The sequence below is a fragment of the Lissotriton helveticus genome, chromosome 5_1 (assembly GCF_964261635.1).
Source record: "Lissotriton helveticus chromosome 5_1, aLisHel1.1, whole genome shotgun sequence".
Taxonomy (NCBI): domain Eukaryota; kingdom Metazoa; phylum Chordata; class Amphibia; order Caudata; family Salamandridae; genus Lissotriton; species Lissotriton helveticus.
This window is the reverse complement of record NC_136065.1, coordinates 2,131,792,569-2,131,811,020: the sequence shown is the minus strand read 5'-3', so window position 1 is coordinate 2,131,811,020 and position 18,452 is coordinate 2,131,792,569. Positions and strand designations below refer to the sequence as shown.

At 51.1% G+C, this 18,452-nt stretch overlaps 1 protein-coding gene across 1 annotated transcript in view; it reads left to right on the top strand.

The window, feature by feature from the left end:
• The window catches only part of HMCN2 (hemicentin 2), a 761,275-nt gene that overhangs the window by 334,175 nt on the left and 408,648 nt on the right, over nt 1-18,452 (top strand). The window contains exon 23 of the mRNA XM_078646218.1: nt 8,085-8,212. Within this exon, the coding sequence (XP_078502344.1) occupies nt 8,085-8,212 (128 nt within the window). The remainder of the gene's footprint in view (nt 1-8,084; nt 8,213-18,452) is intronic.

The window sequence follows — 18,452 nt, the reverse complement described above, 5'->3', positions numbered from 1 at the left end:
CCATACCACTACTATGTTCCCCAAAATAACCATTTCTAGACTCTTCCCTCCTCTATCCATCCTTGCATCATCTCATACCTCTTTTACTATTCCGATCTCCCAAACAAGCCTTTCTAAACCCTTCCCTTCCCGTAGAGTTGAAGTTTTTGTGCAGTGCTTAGCCCAATCTGAATTATTTCAAGGTGCTCTCAAATGTGATGATCACAGAAAAGAAGCGCACTGAAGAAAAGTAATTGCCCAGAGTCACACAGTTGGGTCAAGTTGGGAAGCCGGGATTGAAATCAAAGCTACACGTTCAATTCAATACGTCTTAAAAGTAACTCTCTGCACAGCCCTCTGTGTCATCCTTGCACCCCAGTCCTTATGTCTTGGTCACTGCTTCACACTCACCCCATCCTCACCCATGTGAGCATCAAAGTCAATCTCAAACCTCTCACCTTTACAATCAACTATCAGAATTATTGCTACATGTCAACAGTGCCTAGAGGCCACCCTCTTCGTCGAGGTGCTCTGCAAATATTCATATGGTATTCATTGTCAAGGTGTCTACGCGGGATGAATGATGCTAGTGACAGGGTGTCCACGCGGGACGAATGATTCTAGTGTCAGGGTGTCCACGCGGGACGAATGATGCTAGTAACGGGGTGTCCATGCGGGACGAATGATGCTAGTGTCAGGGTGTCCACGCGGGACGAATGATGCTAGTGAGAGAGTATCCACGCGGGACGAATGATGCTAGTGAGAGAGTATCCACGCGGGACGAATAATGCTAGTGACAGGGTGTCCACGCGGGACGAATGATACTAGTGACAGGGTGCCCATGCGGGACGAATGAGGCTAGTGTCTAGGTGTCCACGCGGGACGAATGATGCTAGTGACAGGGTGCACACGCGGGACGAATGATGCTAGTGACAGGGTGTCCATGCGGGACGAATGATGCTAGTGACAGGGTGGACACGCGGGGTGAATGATGCTAGTGACAGGGTGCACATGCGGACGAATTATGCTAGTGACAGGGTGTCCATGCAGGACGAATGATGCTAGTGACAGGGTGTCCACGCGGGACAAATGATGCTAGTGACAGGGTGTCCACGCGGTACGAATGATGCCAGTGACAGGGTGTCCACACGGGACGAATGATGCTGGTGACAGGGTGTCCACGCGGGACCAATGATGCTAGTGTCAGGGTGTCCACGCGGGACGAATGATGCTAGTGACAGGGTGCCCACGCGGGACGAATGATGCTAGTGACAGGGTGTCCACGCGGGACGAATGATGCTAGTGACAGGGTGCCCACGCGGGACGAATGATGCTAGTGACAGGGTGCCCACGTGGGACGAATGATGCTTGTGTCAGGGTGTACACGCGTAATGATGCTAGTGACAGGGTGCCCACGCGGGACAAATGATGCTAGTGACAGGGTGCCCACGCGGGACGAATGATGCTAGTGACAGGGTGCCCACGCGGGACGAATGATGCTAGTGACAGGGTGCCTACGCGGGAAGAATGATGCTAGTGACAGGGCGCACACGCGGGATGAATGATGCTAGTGACAGGGTGTCCACGCGGGATGAATGATGCTAGTGACAGGGTGTCCACGCGGGACGAATGATGCTAGTGACAGGGTGCACACGCGGGGTGAATGATGCTAGTGACAGGGTGTCCACGCGGACAAATGATGCTAGTGACAGGGTGTCCACGCGGGATGAATGATGCTAGTGACAGGGTGTCCACCCGGGATGAATGATGCTAGTGACAGGGTGTCCACACGGGACGAATGATGCTAGTGACAGGGTGCACACGCGGGCTGAATGATGCTAGTGACAGGGTGTCCATGCAGGACGAATGATGTTAGTGACAGGGTGTCCACGCGGGACGAATGACGCTAGTGACAGGATTCCCACGCGGGACGAATGATGCTAGTGACAGGGTGCCCACGCGGGACAAATGATGCTAGTGACAGGGTGCCCACGCGGGACGAATGATGCTAGTGACAGGGTGCCCACGCGGGACGAATGATGCTAGTGACAGGGTGCCTACGCGGGATGAATGATGCTAGAGACAGGGTGCCTACGCGGGATGAATGATGCTAGTGACAGGGATGAATGATGCTAGTGATATGGTCTCCACTCGGGACGTATGATGCTAGTGACAGGGTGTCTACGCGGAAGAATGATGCTAGTGACAGGGCGCACACGCGGGATGAATGATGCTAGTGACAGGGTGTCCACGCGGGATGAATGATGCTAGTGACAGGGTGTCCACGCGGGATGAATGATGCTGCAGCAAGAGGGCAGTGCCAAGGCTCTCACTATGAGGGGTGCCCTTTATATCTGTAATATGAACAACTGGTCTGGCATTAGAAATCATCCCAGGCAAACATTATAAACCAGCCCCACAATGCACTGCGCATGTGAGTGCAGTGTGGGGCTTTCTCCCTCACTCGTGGGCTTGGGACAGGCTCTTCCTGAAAGATATTGTTGAAAGAAATTGCTAAAAAGAGTGCATTTTATTAGAGTCTAATGTGTCACATACCCGTGCAAGGAGCATAGGATTTACAGGCTGTTCTGAAGTTGAAGTAATAAAGGATTGCAATCCTTTAGGGTGTGCCACAGTTGCCATGAGCAACAGTTTACCAAACAAAATAACTCAAGTATGAGCTTATAAATAATTTGAGAGCAAATGCAAACAAGCATTGGTGTTGTCAATTTTTGATTTGTGTTGTCATGTTTTTTTTCCCAAAACTTTATTGTTGGGGAAGTTGCTGGGCCCTCATCAATCCATCAAAAAATTGTGTCAAGAATGAAAATAATTATTTGGTTAAAATAAAAAATAATTATTTGGTTTAAAAAATCCTGCATTGCCATAGCAGTGTCCTGCTCTGAAAGTAAATCCTTTGCAGTGGCGTCACTAGTCAAGTCAAGTCAGAAAATGTATATAGCGCGCTACATACCCAGAGGGTCTCAAGGCGCTTGAAGAGGGGAGGGGAATTACTGGTCAAATATCCACGTTTTAAGTTGCTTTCTGAATGCTAGGTGGTTCTGAGTAAGGCGAAGGTGAGTGGGAAGTGAGTTCCAAGTTTTAGCTGCCAGGTAGGAAAAGGATCTACCTCCCATGGTGGTTTTGTTGATGCGGGGTACAGTGGCCAGGGCTTGGTTGGATGATCGTAGCTGGCGTGAGGGGGTGTAGAAGGACAGTCTTGCGTTGAGGCATTCTGGTCCGATTTCGTAGAGTGCTTTGTGTGCGTGGGTTAGGAGCCGGAAAGTGATCCTCTTATTGACGGGGAGCCAGTGGAGGTTTTTCTGGTGACCAGAGATGTGTTTGTTGCGCGGGATGTCTAATATGAGCCTGGCTGAAGCGTTCTGGATTCGTTGGAGTTTTTTCTGGAGTTTAGCGGTAGTACCGGCGTAGAGGGTGTTTCCATAGTCCAGTCGGCTCGTGACCAGAGCGTGGGTGACCGTTTTCCTAGTTTCGGTGGGGATCCAACGAAATGTTTTTTTGAGCATGCGAAGAATGTTGAAGCAGGATGAGGAGACGGCGTTGACTTGTCTGTTCATTGAAAGTGAGGAATCCAGGATGACGCCCAGGTTCCGTGCGTGGTCTGTCGGGATGGGTGCTTTTCCAAGGGCCTCTGGCCACCAAGAGTCGTCCCATGCGGAGGGGGAGGTACCTAAGATGAGGACTTCTGTTTTATCTGAGTTCAGTTTCAGACGGCTGTGTCTCATCCAATCGGCTACTTCTTTCATACCTTCGTGTAGGTTAGTTTTGGCGGTGCTAGGGTCATTGGTGAGTGATAGGATCAGTTGAGTGTCATCCGCGTAGGAGATGATGTTAAGGTTGTGTTGGCGGGCGATGGCCGCGAGGGGGCTCATGTATACGTTGAAAAGGGTGGGGCTGAGTGAAGATCCTTGTGGCACGCCGCAGATGACTTCAGTGGCCTCTGACTTGAATGGTGGAAGGCGGACTCTCTGGGTTCTTCCGGTGAGGAACGAGGTGATCCATTCTAGTGCTTTTCCTTGGATTCCGATGTTTCTGAGGCGTTGTAGAAGGGTGCTGTGGCAGACTGTGTCAAAGGCTGCGGAGAGGTCGAGGAGGATGAGGGCGACTGTGTCTCCATTGTCCAGTAGGGTTCGAATGTCGTCTGTTGCTGCGATGAGGGCGGTCTCAGTGCTGTGTTTAGCTCGGAAGCCGGACTGTGAGGAGTCGAGGGATTTGTTGGCTTCGAGGAAGGTGGCGAGCTGGTTGTTGACAGCTTTCTCGATGACTTTGGCCGGGAATGGAAGGAGCGAGATGGGGCGGTAATTTTTGAGTTCGGTGGGGTCCGCTGTGGGTTTTTTCAGAAGGGCGCTGAGTTCAGCGTGTTTCCAGCTTTCCGGGAAGGTGGCGGAGTTGAGGGAGCAGTTGATGACGTCTCGGAGGTGCGGTGCTATGATGGAGTCTGCTTTGTTGAAGATGTGGTGAGGGCATGGGTCTGTGGGGGATCCTGAGTGGATGGAGTTCATCAGGCGGATGGTGTCCTCAGTGGAGATTGGGTTCCAGTCATTAAGGATGTTCGAGGGGGGTGAAGGTCCAGCAGATGGTTGGGTGGGTTGGTCTCCGGGTTGGTCGTCGAAGCTGTTGTGGATGTCTGCAATTTTGTTGTGGAAGAATGAAGCTAGGGAGTCGCAGAGGGCTTGAGAGGGGGTGATGTCGTTAGAGTTGGCCGAGGAATTGGTAAATTCCTTGACGATGTTGAAAAGTTCCTTGCTGTTGTGGGCGTTGTTATCTAGTCGGTCCTTGAAGGCGGTTTTCTTGGCCTTTCGGATCAGTTGGTGGTGTATGCGGGTGGCGTTTTTGAGGGCGTCCTTGGTGTTGGTGGTTGGGTCTTTTTTCCAGGCCTTCTCAAGGAAACGGCAGAGTTTCTTGGATTTCTTAAGATCATCGTTGAACCATGAGGCCTTCTTGCTGCCAAGTTTGCTTTGTCGTTTTTTCAGTGGTGCTAGGATGTCGGCGCTGTTGGATAACCATCGGGTGAGGTTGGTGGCGGCTTGGTCGGGGTTTGAGGAGTGGGCTGGGGGGTTTAGAAGAAGCGATGAGGAGATCTGGTCGATGGTGATTTTGTTCCAGTTTCCTTGCAGAGTTGGTTGGGGGTGGTTGTTGGGTTTGGGCTTGTTGTAGGTAAAGTGAACGCAGCTGTGGTCAGTCCAGAGGAGAGCCGTAGTGTGGCTAAAGGAGACATGGTTGCTGGAGGTGAAGATAGGGTCGAGAGTGTGACCGGCGATGTGGGTGGGGGAAGTGACCAGTTGTTTAAGTCCGAGGTTGGCGAGGTTGTCCAAAAGGGTGGTGGAGTTGCGGTCGTTGTTATTTTCAAGGTGAAAATTGAGGTCTCCCAGAAGGATGTAATCTTTGGAGGGGAGCGCGTGTGGAGTGATGAAGTCCGAGATGTCCTCACTAAATTGTGCGCGGGGACCTGGTGGCCTGTAAAGGAGGGTGCCTCTGAGTGTGGTATTGGGGTCGGTGTGGATCTGGAAGTGAAGGTGTTCGGAGTTGGCGAGATTGACGTCAGAGCTGGTTGAGATGTGGATGGATTTCTTATGGACGATAGCGATTCCTCCTCCTGTGTGGCCGGTACGGTCCTTGCGTATGATCTTATAATTTTCTGGGATGGCAATGGTGATGTCTGGGGCGGAGGAGGCGTTCATCCATGTTTCTGTTAGGAAGGCGACGTCCGGAGAGATGGTGTCTAGTAGATTCCATAGGTCAATGGCGTGCCTGTGGACCGATCGGGTGTTGAGCAAGATGCATTGTAGGTGGTTGGGGTCGGGAATCTGTGGTGTGATCGTAGCGGAGTTGGTGACGGTGCCGATGAATTTGCAGGAGTAGCATGAGAAAGGTACATGGGTGTGTCCAGGAGCGGCTTGGACGCAGTTGGGGTAGCGGCCGGGGTTAAGGGCTAGGAGGGTGGTGGCATCGTAGGTAATGCGGGAGGGCTGGGCAATGCGAGGGCCAGGGGGTCTGGCGCTGGGCGCGGGCCAGGCGCGGACGGGCGTAGACGGGCTTACCTTTGGCGCACCTTCGGCGCGGATTGGGCGCGATCGCTGCGCGTAAACGCTGCGCGCGGGACCGGCTTTCATATATGGAAAGTGGAGGGGGAGGGGCGAGGGCGGCTCAGCTGGGAGGCGGGGCGGGTTTACTCGGACCACAACAACAAACAAAATGGCAGCGGAGCGCTGGGGGATAACGCGCAAACACAGACAAAGTTACACTGGCAATTAATAATGAAAACAGAGCAAAAGCGGCAATGTAAAATGTCTACAGAGCAAAACGCGGCAAGCAAGGCAGATTGCAGGCAATAACAGCGAGGCGCTGCACAACGATACCAGGTGTCGTCAAAGACACTGGGGAGCGACCACTCGGCTCGAGAGCGAAGAGCGAGTCACTAGGGGAGTGCGGGGGGAGCGGACCGCACCGGGTGATACCAACACTTGGGGTGACACCAATCTGCACTGCAGCCTCGCCTCTGCTCTCACCTTTACTGTCGCTCCCTGTGCAAGCTTGTTCCTCATGCTGTTTACACTCGCCAGCGTCTCGCAGGAGATCTGCATGCTTGACTGCAGTTTTCTTTGCTCACAAGGCAACGCTATAGCAGCCTCGCTCATCTGAGGGTGCATGGTTTCCTATTTTTCAGTATCTTGCACAGTCTTCAGTTTTCCAGTGAACCAGTTCCAAATCTCAGCTTGCTCTTCACTACAGTGCCACCTGTTGCTCGCACTCTTGTTTATACAAATCCAGATGGAGTACGAGAGAGTGGGAGCTACAGGGAGTAATACAGAGAGAGAGAGAGAGGGAGACAGAGGGAGTAAGACAGAGAGAGAGGGAGACAGAGGGAGCTAGAGGGAGTAATATAGAGAGAGAGGGAGACAGAGGGAGTAAGACAGAGAGAGAGAGAGAGAGAGGGAGACAGAGGGAGCTAGAGGGAGTAAGACATAGAGAGAGGGAGATAGACAGAGAGAGGGGGCTAGAGGGAGTAAGACAGAGAGAAAGGGAGCTAGAGGGAGCAAGACAGAGAGAGGGAGCTAGAGGAAGTAAGACATAGAGAGAGGGAGCTAGAGGGAGTAAGACAGTACCTAGCGCCGTACATTTCCGACAGAGGTGGTTCATGGGGTAAGTCGTGAGGGGGTGACACCATGAGTTACCCGCACCGGGTGACACCAACCCCAGTGACGCCACTCATCCTTTGCGTGTGTATGTGCTTGTTGTGAAAGGGAATAATGCCATCACTCCCAGTGAAGTTATCCAGTGACTGAAGTGGGCTTACCCATTGCTGTCTCACTGCCCTATGCTGCAAGCTGTAGTGTGTGGAAATAACATTTGAAAGTCCCAATAACAGACCAATAAACGAAGAGGGCTGGCTGAAAGCCCTTATAAGTAAGAATATTACAGGTAATTGTAGTAAAATTGAAAAAGTCTTGGCCATCGCCATACCTAAAAGAGGATGGGGAGAGGATGTGGCCTTACGGCTAGAGCAGTCGATGTTGAAGCTGGGGAACCGTGGCGAGTCTCGGCAACGACGCTCAACATCCTGTGATTGTGGGCAAATCACAATCTCCCCGTGCCTAAGAAAAACAAATGTGTCCTTGTGTTACGAAACTGGTACTATATAAAGCGCTCTGATACACGATTTCCTGGGTCTAGTTCGTGCTATATAAACCCCCCCCAAAAAAATTATACATCATATATTGAAGAATATATATATATATATATATATTATAGTTGGGACCAACTTCTCCCGTAGATGAAGCATTTTTGTTTTGTTAATAACTTTGGTGCTGTTTGACAAATCTTTACAACATATTTAAAAGTAGTTTGTCACCCACTTTAGGTGATGTGAGGAAAGTTTATTCCATAATATACATACTTACTATGAACCACAGAAATTTAACAGTTATTGCCCAGTAACTCTTGAATGCCCTGGGGTCCTAAGAAAAGGCCTCACAAGTGCCCCCATTGTATCATTTGAATGACATGACCCCTCTTTCTGAGTTCCCCTATTATGTGAGCCTTCCTCCGTTCCATGGCATTAACCCAAGCTCTGCTCTCTGTAGGTTCGGTGTCCTGCCCTCCTGGACCCTCCGCCTGTCCGAGCTGAGGATCACCGACAACGGCGAGTATACCTGCATCGCATCCAACCCGGCCGGCAACGCCTCCCGGACCTACGTCCTGGAGGTGCAAGGTAAGGAGGCCTCATTTATGCACTGCTGTCCACAGGCCCCAAGGAGTGCAGGCTGGGTCTGCAGCCTGAATACACAGGGCTCTGGGTGGCCTTACACAGGGTAATGGAATGTACTGTGCATCCTCATGTGCTAAGATACACCTGGGAAACCCCTCACCTGTGTGGGGATCTCCTGGCCAAGGGATGAAGGTAGTTGGTGAATCATGACAAAAGTTCTGAAGATGTCGCAGCGGGCAGGAAATGTACAAGCAGACTGTCCAGATGTGGACAGAACATATTAGAATCCTAAAATAGCCATAGAAGGCCCAGACAGCAATCCAGATGAAACTGAATAGGGCTTATGAAACATTTCAGAACCATAACCCACTTTTGAGAACGACAAACTTTCACGACCCACCTAGCATTATTGGACATGAGGCGGGGCGATTTCGGAATGCAAACTAAAGCATTGTGTGGTAGCGCACGGCCATTTACAGACGGCACCTTTTCCATTAAAACGGGCACTACATTTGCACAAACATACAGTTTTACTGATAAAACTATATTGTACATGTAGGAAGGTTGATCCCTGACTATGGTTGCCCCCAACTTTTTGCCTGGTGTTTTGCTGGTTTTCTGACTTAGTTGACCTGAGGCCCTGCTATTCAGGACCTCAGGCCCACTGCTCTCTCTGTAAAATGGATTCCATGTACCTTAGGTACATATCTAAATTGGATACTGAGCCACCTTATCAGTCCCTGTACAGTGTACCTTAGGTACCCAGGGCATAGGTGTACCCAGGGCCTACCAGGGGCTGCAGCATGTATTATGCCACCCCTGGCTGGCCATCCAAATCTGACACAACTGGCTGCTTGACAGCTGGGGCAAGGTGGTGTACTCACCCTTTGCTTTAGATATAGTATACCTATATCTAACCCTAAAATGGACACACAGATCTCCTATCAGTCACTCCTATGGCAGGCCTTAACCATCCTGAAGGCAGAGTGCTTGGAATCGTGTGAGATGGTGCTCTGGCATGAGCTGAGCCTGTCTGCGGCTTTCGGGATCCATCCCTTAGCCGTTTCCATGATATCGCATACCATATACTCTTAAGTGCATTATAATCCTCGCGGTTGAATGCCAACTCTGGTATCGCTTTATCAAAACATGTCGAGTAAGGTGTCATACGAATTGGAATACTAACCCCTCGCCAATTCTGGCGACGGGGTTAGCATTCCACCCTTCTAGAGGGACACGACATGCAGGTAACCTATAACCCGGTTAAAAGTCAGACAGAGCCTTAGCATCCACAAAATGGATGCTGCCACCGAGACACAAGTCTGCCCTCCTGCTGCTGGGAGTCCTCCCAGAGCAGGAGATAAGGACAAAGGGTTTCCTGCCAGGGGCGGTGCCAGCACCGTCCCAGACAGGGTTTTGTGTATTGTAGGTAGGCAGGGCTTTAGAGGAAGGTGACTGCACGTGGCACCCCGGTGCTCACTGTGCATAGGCTGGCTGGAACCAGTTCCAGGGTCACTCCAGACCCTGTGCTGGGGAAAAGCCCGCCAAGGAAGTGGGTGTAACCACCCCCCTCCTAGTCCCACCCATAGGGCAGGACTTAGTCGCGTGCCAGCCCCTTTTTACAGGATAAAGGTAGAGACTGGCCCCCTTCCAAATCAGATCATCTTTGAATCCTGAAACTACTTTCTGCGAAAGGAACTCAAGACTTCTTCCTAAGATTTCTCCCTTGTGACTAAGGAGTAGTCACCCTGCATCCGCAGGCACCATCTAAGAACACTGCGGTCTGCTGCAAGTCCTTCCTCCGGAATCCGACTGCCCAGCTCGACGAGAACCGGCTTCCCTGGCACCTCTGACCTCTACCCGCCTCTACAGCCCAGCTGAGAACCATGGGTGCGACGAGACCTCAAGGGACCGGCCATCTGCAAGACTGCACGACTTCTTTCCAGCAAGCCCGCCGAGTGAATTCCTGGTGAGTGCTTTGGGGTCCGAGAAGCCCCCACCCTGAGCAGCTCCAGCACCGAAGAGCAGCCCCCCAGCATCTCCACGATCTGCGTGGGGCCCTTCTGCTTTTTACTGCTCACCGCGTTGTTTGGCTACTAGCCCGCTGGCTTGTGGCCTTCCTGACGACGCCCGACGACATTTCTGCTGCTGGTCTGGTTGCTCCAGACTGGCCCTTGCTTCCCTCCATTGGAGAAGTACCCTGGACCCTCCTGGTCCGCCCAAGACGCCATTTTAGGTCCACCCCGTGGGCCTTGCATTTGCCAAGACTTGTTGCCCAATCCTGGGTCCAGCGACGTCGACAGCAAGAACCTTCGTGGGACAGCTCGCACCTCCATCCTGGTCGCCGACAACGCCTCCTGGTCCGAGAGACTGCAGAGCCCAGCAGCGCCCACTCACCTGACTGCGGTGACTTCGCCCAGTGCCATCCTGGTGCCCACTTAATCACTGGCTAGTGATTCAAGAACTTGGTCCCCTCTGCTTTCAGGTTTCCTTCTTCCTTGATCCAGGCTTGGATCCATCGAACTTTTCTTCACTGGTCGCCTGCCAGCAACTTCTTCCTTCCAGGCTCCTGGTCCGGCAACGAGATCCCCGACGTCTTTTCAGACCTATGCAGCTGCAGCCCCTGGGCTAGGTAACTTCGGCACTTCGGTGTCCCAGCATAGCCTCACTATCCTAGGGTCAGGATCCACTGTCGTTTTCTTCCTACCAGGTCGGGTTCGCCCGTGAACACTAACTTTGCCTTTACTAGCCTCCATAGACTTTGTCCCGCATCCCGCGTGAGAGTGCACACTCTGCACCCGAGTCCCCTGGGTCTCCTAGTAGTAATCTAACGATTCCCTAGTCCAGTCCTAGCGATTCCAAAGCCTATTAGAACTGTTACTTACCTGCTAGTAATTCGCATTCCACTTTTTAAGTATATGGTTTTTCGTGCCCCTCGGGCATTTGTGTATAACGTGCTAACTTAAGTATTTTCGTAAGAGTTTTGTTGTGTGCTTAGCACCCTGTCCTCATAAAGAGTACAGGGTTGTTGTGATTCTAATAAATACATTGTTTATTTTCATAACACTTGTGTGGTGTCCTTTCACTGGGTGTTCAAGGGGTAATGTGATGGTAAAACAGCTGGCTTAACACGCCCTCTAGAGTCTTAGCCTTAGACTGCTCGTATCCATGCTACTAGGATAGCTGGTCTATAAGGTTGACTTACAACCAATCATCAATAAGGGTTGTTTGGACTGATATATAGTGATCACTAGAATAGTGAGCACTGCACATCAGGCCAACTTCTCACATTGGTGAGCAGCGGTTGGGATTTGAGCTTGCTGTTGTTTTACCACACATGCCCTAAGAATATCTTGTGAAAGATCACATAAGTACTAAAGGTACATATAACTTAGCTTAGAATACTCTGAGTTCTACTGAACCAGCTGTTGTAGCTCCTAGGGCCTAGCACACCCTAAACTACAAACTCTAGCAAGGGATCAGTAGGCAAACATATAGTGTAGGTAAGTGCACCACTTACACCTCACTAGAAAAGCATGTCGACTCAGGGGGACTCTACTGAGACTCCCCTGGTCAGTGTTGACCCTCCACAGGTCACTTCAAGATATGCAGCTCTCAGTTTCCAGGAGATGAGACAAATCTGTGTCTCCAGAAAACTGAAGCAGGGGTCTAACCCCACCACTCCCTTTCTGATAGGTCTCTTAGAGACATATGATGCCAGAAAGCTTTCTCAGTTACATGAGAACATGCCAGCCTTAGAGGGAACCTCTGGGGATCCAGATCTCCCCAACACTGATTCAGCAGTTGAGGAGGAGGATCAGGAGGTACTCTCTGGGGATGAGGTAGACAAAGGTCTTGAGGTAGTCAGAAGGCTAACTAGGACCAACTTAGACTTACTTGGGCTAGGATCTGGGGGCCCCCCAGTACTAACCCGAAGTGGGCCTAACCTTGGAGTTAGGAGAGATAGATCTCTTTCTAGGGACTCCAATAGATCTCTGCACTCTAATGCCTCTTCTCAGGGAAGGAGGAATCCTCCACAGAGGAGGTTTACTTCCCCTCAGAGAAGGGAGCATGAAGCTAGGATGAGACAAGCTGAACTGAGGATTGAAAGGGAAGAAATTGCCCTGGCCAAAGAGAAGCTTGCCCTGGCAAGAGAGCAGCAGATGAGTGGGCTAGCTCCCACTGGTGGCAGCAATCTCCCAAGAGATAGAGAGAAGGGTTTAGATACTAAACACCTGACTAAAATAGTGCCCCCCTTTAAGCAAGGGGATGATATCCAGAAATGGATGGCTGCTCTGGAGAGGGCCTGCACTGTGCAGGGCATTCCCCAGAGTCAGTGGGCAGCTATACTGTGGCTCTCCTTTGATGGTAAAGGTAGAGATAAGCTCCTCACTACTAGAGTTGAGGATGCTAACAATTACCAGGTCCTGAAAAATGCACTGGTTGATGGGTTTGGTTTAACCACTGAGCAGTACAGGTTGCTGTTCAGAGACACCCAGAAAACTCAGTCTCAGGACTGGTCTGACTTTGTTGATTGTGCCACTAAGGCTTTGGAAGGCTGGCTACTGGGTAGCAAGGTTACTGACTTCACAGGATTATATAATCTTATTATGAGAGAGCAAGTCTTAAATAATTGTCAGAACCAGTTATTACACCAGCACCTGGTAGACTCTGATCTGACCTCTCCACAAGAATTGGGTAAGAGGGCAGACAAATGGGTCAGAACCAGGATTAGGCCCAAGAACCAAGGTGGTGACCAGAAAAAGGAATCAACCAAGCCTCAAGAGAAGGGTGGGAATAAATCTACAGATCAAACCACATCAGGGCCCCAAAAATCCTCTGAGGGGGGTGGGTCCCAGAATCCTTCCAACAACCAGAAGAAACCTTATTGTTATCCCTGTAAACAGGTGGGTCATTTAAAAACTGACAGCAGTTGCCCAAAGAATAACAATAAGGAAAACATACCCCCAAGTAACATTCCCAAACCTCCTGTTACTACTAGTAGTAATCCCCCAGGTGGTGGGAGTGCCCCCAGGAATTTGGGTGCATTTACTTTGGGAGTTCCTGGGGACTCTGGCCTAACCAGGTCCCCAAACTTAGACACTCTTGTCTGTGAGACTGGCATGGGGTTTGCCAACTTCACAACTTGTCCCAACACTTTGGGCAAGTACAGACAGGAGCCCCTCATCAATGGTATAAAAGTTGAGGCCTATAGAGATACAGGGGCTAGCATCACTATGGTGACTGAGAGCCTAGTCCCCTCAAGGCAACTTTTACCTGGTGCCACATACCAGGTGACCAATATTGATGGAGTACAGAGAGATCATCCCATGACAGTGGTCAATCTCAGCTGGGGAGGTGTCACTGGCCACAAGAGAGTGGCAGTGTCACCAAACTTGCCTGTAGATTGCCTACTGGGGAATGATTTAGAGCTCTCAGCCTGGGCTGAAGTAGAGCAAGAAACCCATTCTAGAATGGTAAACATCCATGGTAAGGGCAGTGGGGCAGTGGTAGCCACAGCCCCAGTCCAAGATATCCTCCCTGAACAGGTCAGGAGGGTTGTGCCAGTCACAACCCAATCTCAGACAACTTCCTTCCCAGAACAGGTTGTCAAGGCTGTGATGGTCACAGCCCACACCCAAACTGAGCCCCCTCCTGAAAAGGTTGGGAGAGTTGTGATGGCCACAGCTCAAACTCAGACAGATGACAGTGTTGTGAAGCCTGAAACTATGGATCACTCCACTCAGACAGAGAGTATTGAGGAGGAAGAGAAATCTCCCTCCCACCAGACTTTAGGAAAGGATCAGCCTCCTCAGGGAACTGATCTGACCCCTTGTGAAGAAACTGCCACAGAGGTAGTCAGGCCTAGCCTGGCAGAACCCCTGATGTCAGTGGACCCTTCCAAGATGGGACCCAGTCTGGAGCAGGTAACCTGCCCCTCTCTACCCTGCCTCAGTCAGCCCAGGGCTGTAGAGGTCAGGGAGGCCAGTGTTGTACCCCAAAGGGCCCCCTGTCCAAAAGAATTTCCCAATCAGCAGATTAAGGGCACTGAAGCTAGTAGTCCTAGCCAAGTGAAAATAAAACATACTCCTGAGGGATCCCCCTTAAAATTAGTTAGGGACCTCCCACAGATGGACACTGTTGGGCACAGCCAAACTTGGGACCTGAGGGCCCCAGACCTGACCTGTCCCTCCAGTAAGCCAAACAGAGGGACCCAACCTCCAGCTGTAGGTAGCCAGAGGTTGACCCTGAGAGCCCAAAACAACTCAGTCTTGGAAAGAAAGGCCTATATGGTGGAAAATGATTGGAGGAAGCTGAGCCCAAAATTAGTGGAGCCTCACTTCAGTACTCCATTTCAGCATCAGCCTTTTTCTTTGACAAAACACACCACAGGTAGAGATTCCCTATGGTGGAGACCCTCAGACACCCTTAGGGTGAGGGATTGCTTAGTGGACCATGACCTAGGGGGTAACCATGCCAGTGCTGGTACTTCCTTAAATGGCCACTTAGGCAATATAGGCTTACCTGGACAAGGATAGCCTTATCTCCTTTCGTTTGGGGGGGGGGTTATGTAGGAAGGTTGATCCCTGACTATGGTTGCCCCCAACTTTTTGCCTGGTGTTTTGCTGGTTTTCTGACTTAGTTGACCTGAGGCCCTGCTATTCAGGACCTCAGGCCCACTGCTCTCTCTGTAAAATGGATTCCATGTACCTTAGGTACATATCTAAATTGGATACTGAGCCACCTTATCAGTCCCTGTACAGTGTACCTTAGGTACCCAGGGCATAGGTGTACCCAGGGCCTACCAGGGGCTGCAGCATGTATTATGCCACCCCTGGCTGGCCATCCAAATCTGACACAACTGGCTGCTTGACAGCTGGGGCAAGGTGGTGTACTCACCCTTTGCTTTAGATATAGTATACCTATATCTAACCCTAAAATGGACACACAGATCTCCTATCAGTCACTCCTATGGCAGGCCTTAACCATCCTGAAGGCAGAGTGCTTGGAATCGTGTGAGATGGTGCTCTGGCATGAGCTGAGCCTGTCTGCGGCTTTCGGGATCCATCCCTTAGCCGTTTCCATGATATCGCATACCATATACTCTTAAGTGCATTATAATCCTCGCGGTTGAATGCCAACTCTGGTATCGCTTTATCAAAACATGTCGAGTAAGGTGTCATACGAATTGGAATACTAACCCCTCGCCAATTCTGGCGACGGGGTTAGCATTCCACCCTTCTAGAGGGACACGACATGCAGGTAACCTATAACCCGGTTAAAAGTCAGACAGAGCCTTAGCATCCACAAAATGGATGCTGCCACCGAGACACAAGTCTGCCCTCCTGCTGCTGGGAGTCCTCCCAGAGCAGGAGATAAGGACAAAGGGTTTCCTGCCAGGGGCGGTGCCAGCACCGTCCCAGACAGGGTTTTGTGTATTGTAGGTAGGCAGGGCTTTAGAGGAAGGTGACTGCACGTGGCACCCCGGTGCTCACTGTGCATAGGCTGGCTGGAACCAGTTCCAGGGTCACTCCAGACCCTGTGCTGGGGAAAAGCCCGCCAAGGAAGTGGGTGTAACCACCCCCCTCCTAGTCCCACCCATAGGGCAGGACTTAGTCGCGTGCCAGCCCCTTTTTACAGGATAAAGGTAGAGACTGGCCCCCTTCCAAATCAGATCATCTTTGAATCCTGAAACTACTTTCTGCGAAAGGAACTCAAGACTTCTTCCTAAGATTTCTCCCTTGTGACTAAGGAGTAGTCACCCTGCATCCGCAGGCACCATCTAAGAACACTGCGGTCTGCTGCAAGTCCTTCCTCCGGAATCCGACTGCCCAGCTCGACGAGAACCGGCTTCCCTGGCACCTCTACAGCCCAGCTGAGAACCGTGGGTGCGACGAGACCTCAAGGGACCGGCCATCTGCAAGACTGCACGACTTCTTTCCAGCAAGCCCGCCGAGTGAATTCCTGGTGAGTGCTTTGGGGTCCGAGAAGCCCCCACCCTGAGCAGCTCCAGCACCGAAGAGCAGCCCCCCAGCATCTCCACGATCTGCGTGGGGCCCTTCTGCTTTTTACTGCTCACCGCGTTGTTTGGCTACTAGCCCGCTGGCTTGTGGCCTTCCTGACGACGCCCGACGACATTTCTGCTGCTGGTCTGGTTGCTCCAGACTGGCCCTTGCTTCCCTCCATTGGAGAAGTACCCTGGACCCTCCTGGTCCGCCCAAGACGCCATTTTAGGTCCACCCCGTGGGCCTTGCATTTGCCAAGACTTGTTGCCCAATCCTGGGTCCAGCGACGTCGACAGCAAGAACCTTCGTGGGACAGCTCGCACCTCCATCCTGGTCGCCGACAACGCCTCCTGGTCCGAGAGACTGCAGAGCCCAGCAGCGCCCACTCCCCTGACTGCGGTGACTTCGCCCGGTGCCATCCTGGTGCCCACTTAATCACTGGCTAGTGATTCAAGAACTTGGTCCCCTCTGCTTTCAGGTTTCCTTCTTCCTTGATCCAGGCTTGGATCCATCGAACTTTTCTTCACTGGTCGCCTGCCAGCAACTTCTTCCTTCCAGGCTCCTGGTCCGGCAACGAGATCCCCGACGTCTTTTCAGACCTATGCAGCTGCAGCCCCTGGGCTAGGTAACTTCGGCACTTCGGTGTCCCAGCATAGCCTCACTATCCTAGGGTCAGGATCCACTGTCGTTTTCTTCCTACCAGGTCGGGTTCGCCCGTGAACACTAACTTTGCCTTTACTAGCCTCCATAGACTTTGTCCCGCATCCCGCGTGAGAGTGCACACTCTGCACCCGAGTCCCCTGGGTCTCCTAGTAGTAATCTAACGATTCCCTAGTCCAGTCCTAGCGATTCCAAAGCCTATTAGAACTGTTACTTACCTGCTAGTAATTCGCATTCCACTTTTTAAGTATATGGTTTTTCGTGCCCCTCGGGCATTTGTGTATAACGTGCTAACTTAAGTATTTTCGTAAGAGTTTTGTTGTGTGCTTAGCACCCTGTCCTCATAAAGAGTACAGGGTTGTTGTGATTCTAATAAATACATTGTTTATTTTCATAACACTTGTGTGGTGTCCTTTCACTGGGTGTTCAAGGGGTAATGTGATGGTAAAACAGCTGGCTTAACACGCCCTCTAGAGTCTTAGCCTTAGACTGCTCGTATCCATGCTACTAGGATAGCTGGTCTATAAGGTTGACTTACAACCAATCATCAATAAGGGTTGTTTGGACTGATATATAGTGATCACTAGAATAGTGAGCACTGCACATCAGGCCAACTTCTCACAGTACACAAATTATAACGTTTGCAAATTGCTTTTCAGTGAATATTTGTCATTTGTGCATCACCAAGTAAAGTGCCTTGATTTGTGTCAATCCTAATAAAACTCTTTGTTTCCATCACACCTCAAAATTACAAAAAAAGTGTTTCATGTTTGCTTTCCTATCTGTTGATTGTGTACAGTCCATTTGCAGGAATTTACATTTTGTTGTGTGTTACAAAAAATTGCATCCTACTGCCTTTCTTTTCACAGTCGCTGTATCTCAGCAAGATTGTCTCATAATTCACTTTACTTTTCTTTCTCTGACTGCAAAGTGAGAGGAGTTTGTAAACATAAGCAGCAGTTTGTCAGAAGACACAACCTGACTGTGATTTAAACCTCTACAACTGGATTAGTCAAGGAAAAGTTCTAGCTTGTTACAGTAATAGTTCCATCCTACTAGGTTTCTCTATTCTGCATGGTCGCTCAGTGCAGTCCCTGATGTCCCCTGCACAGACCTCGCCTTGCTCTGACAGTCCACTCTCCGGACACCAGTCCACACCGAGTGTAAGTTAGCTTTGTCACTTATTTTCCAGTTCCAAAATCGAATCTTCACCTAGTTTAGTGCCAGACCAGTTACACCTGGTCTACTGGTCTGTGTTACCAGAAGACTCCTCTGATGCTCTTGGAAGGCCTGGAAGACTTAGCACTGGCAGGGCCGGACTGGCCATAGCAGGCACCGGGCGTTTCCCCGGTAGGCCGCTAGGGTGGGGGCCGGTTTTGGACCCTGGGGGGCCATGTTGTTACCGGGGATCGGCAATATCGGCCCCAGGTAACAAAATCGGCCAAAACCGGCCATTGCAAACTGCTCGGCTGCACTCCCCCTCACCCCAGGGGCTGGTGGGGCAGCTGAGCAGTTTGCCATGGCCTGTTTCTGTTCCCAGTCCGGATCTGAGCACTGGGCATCAGCCCACACTGACC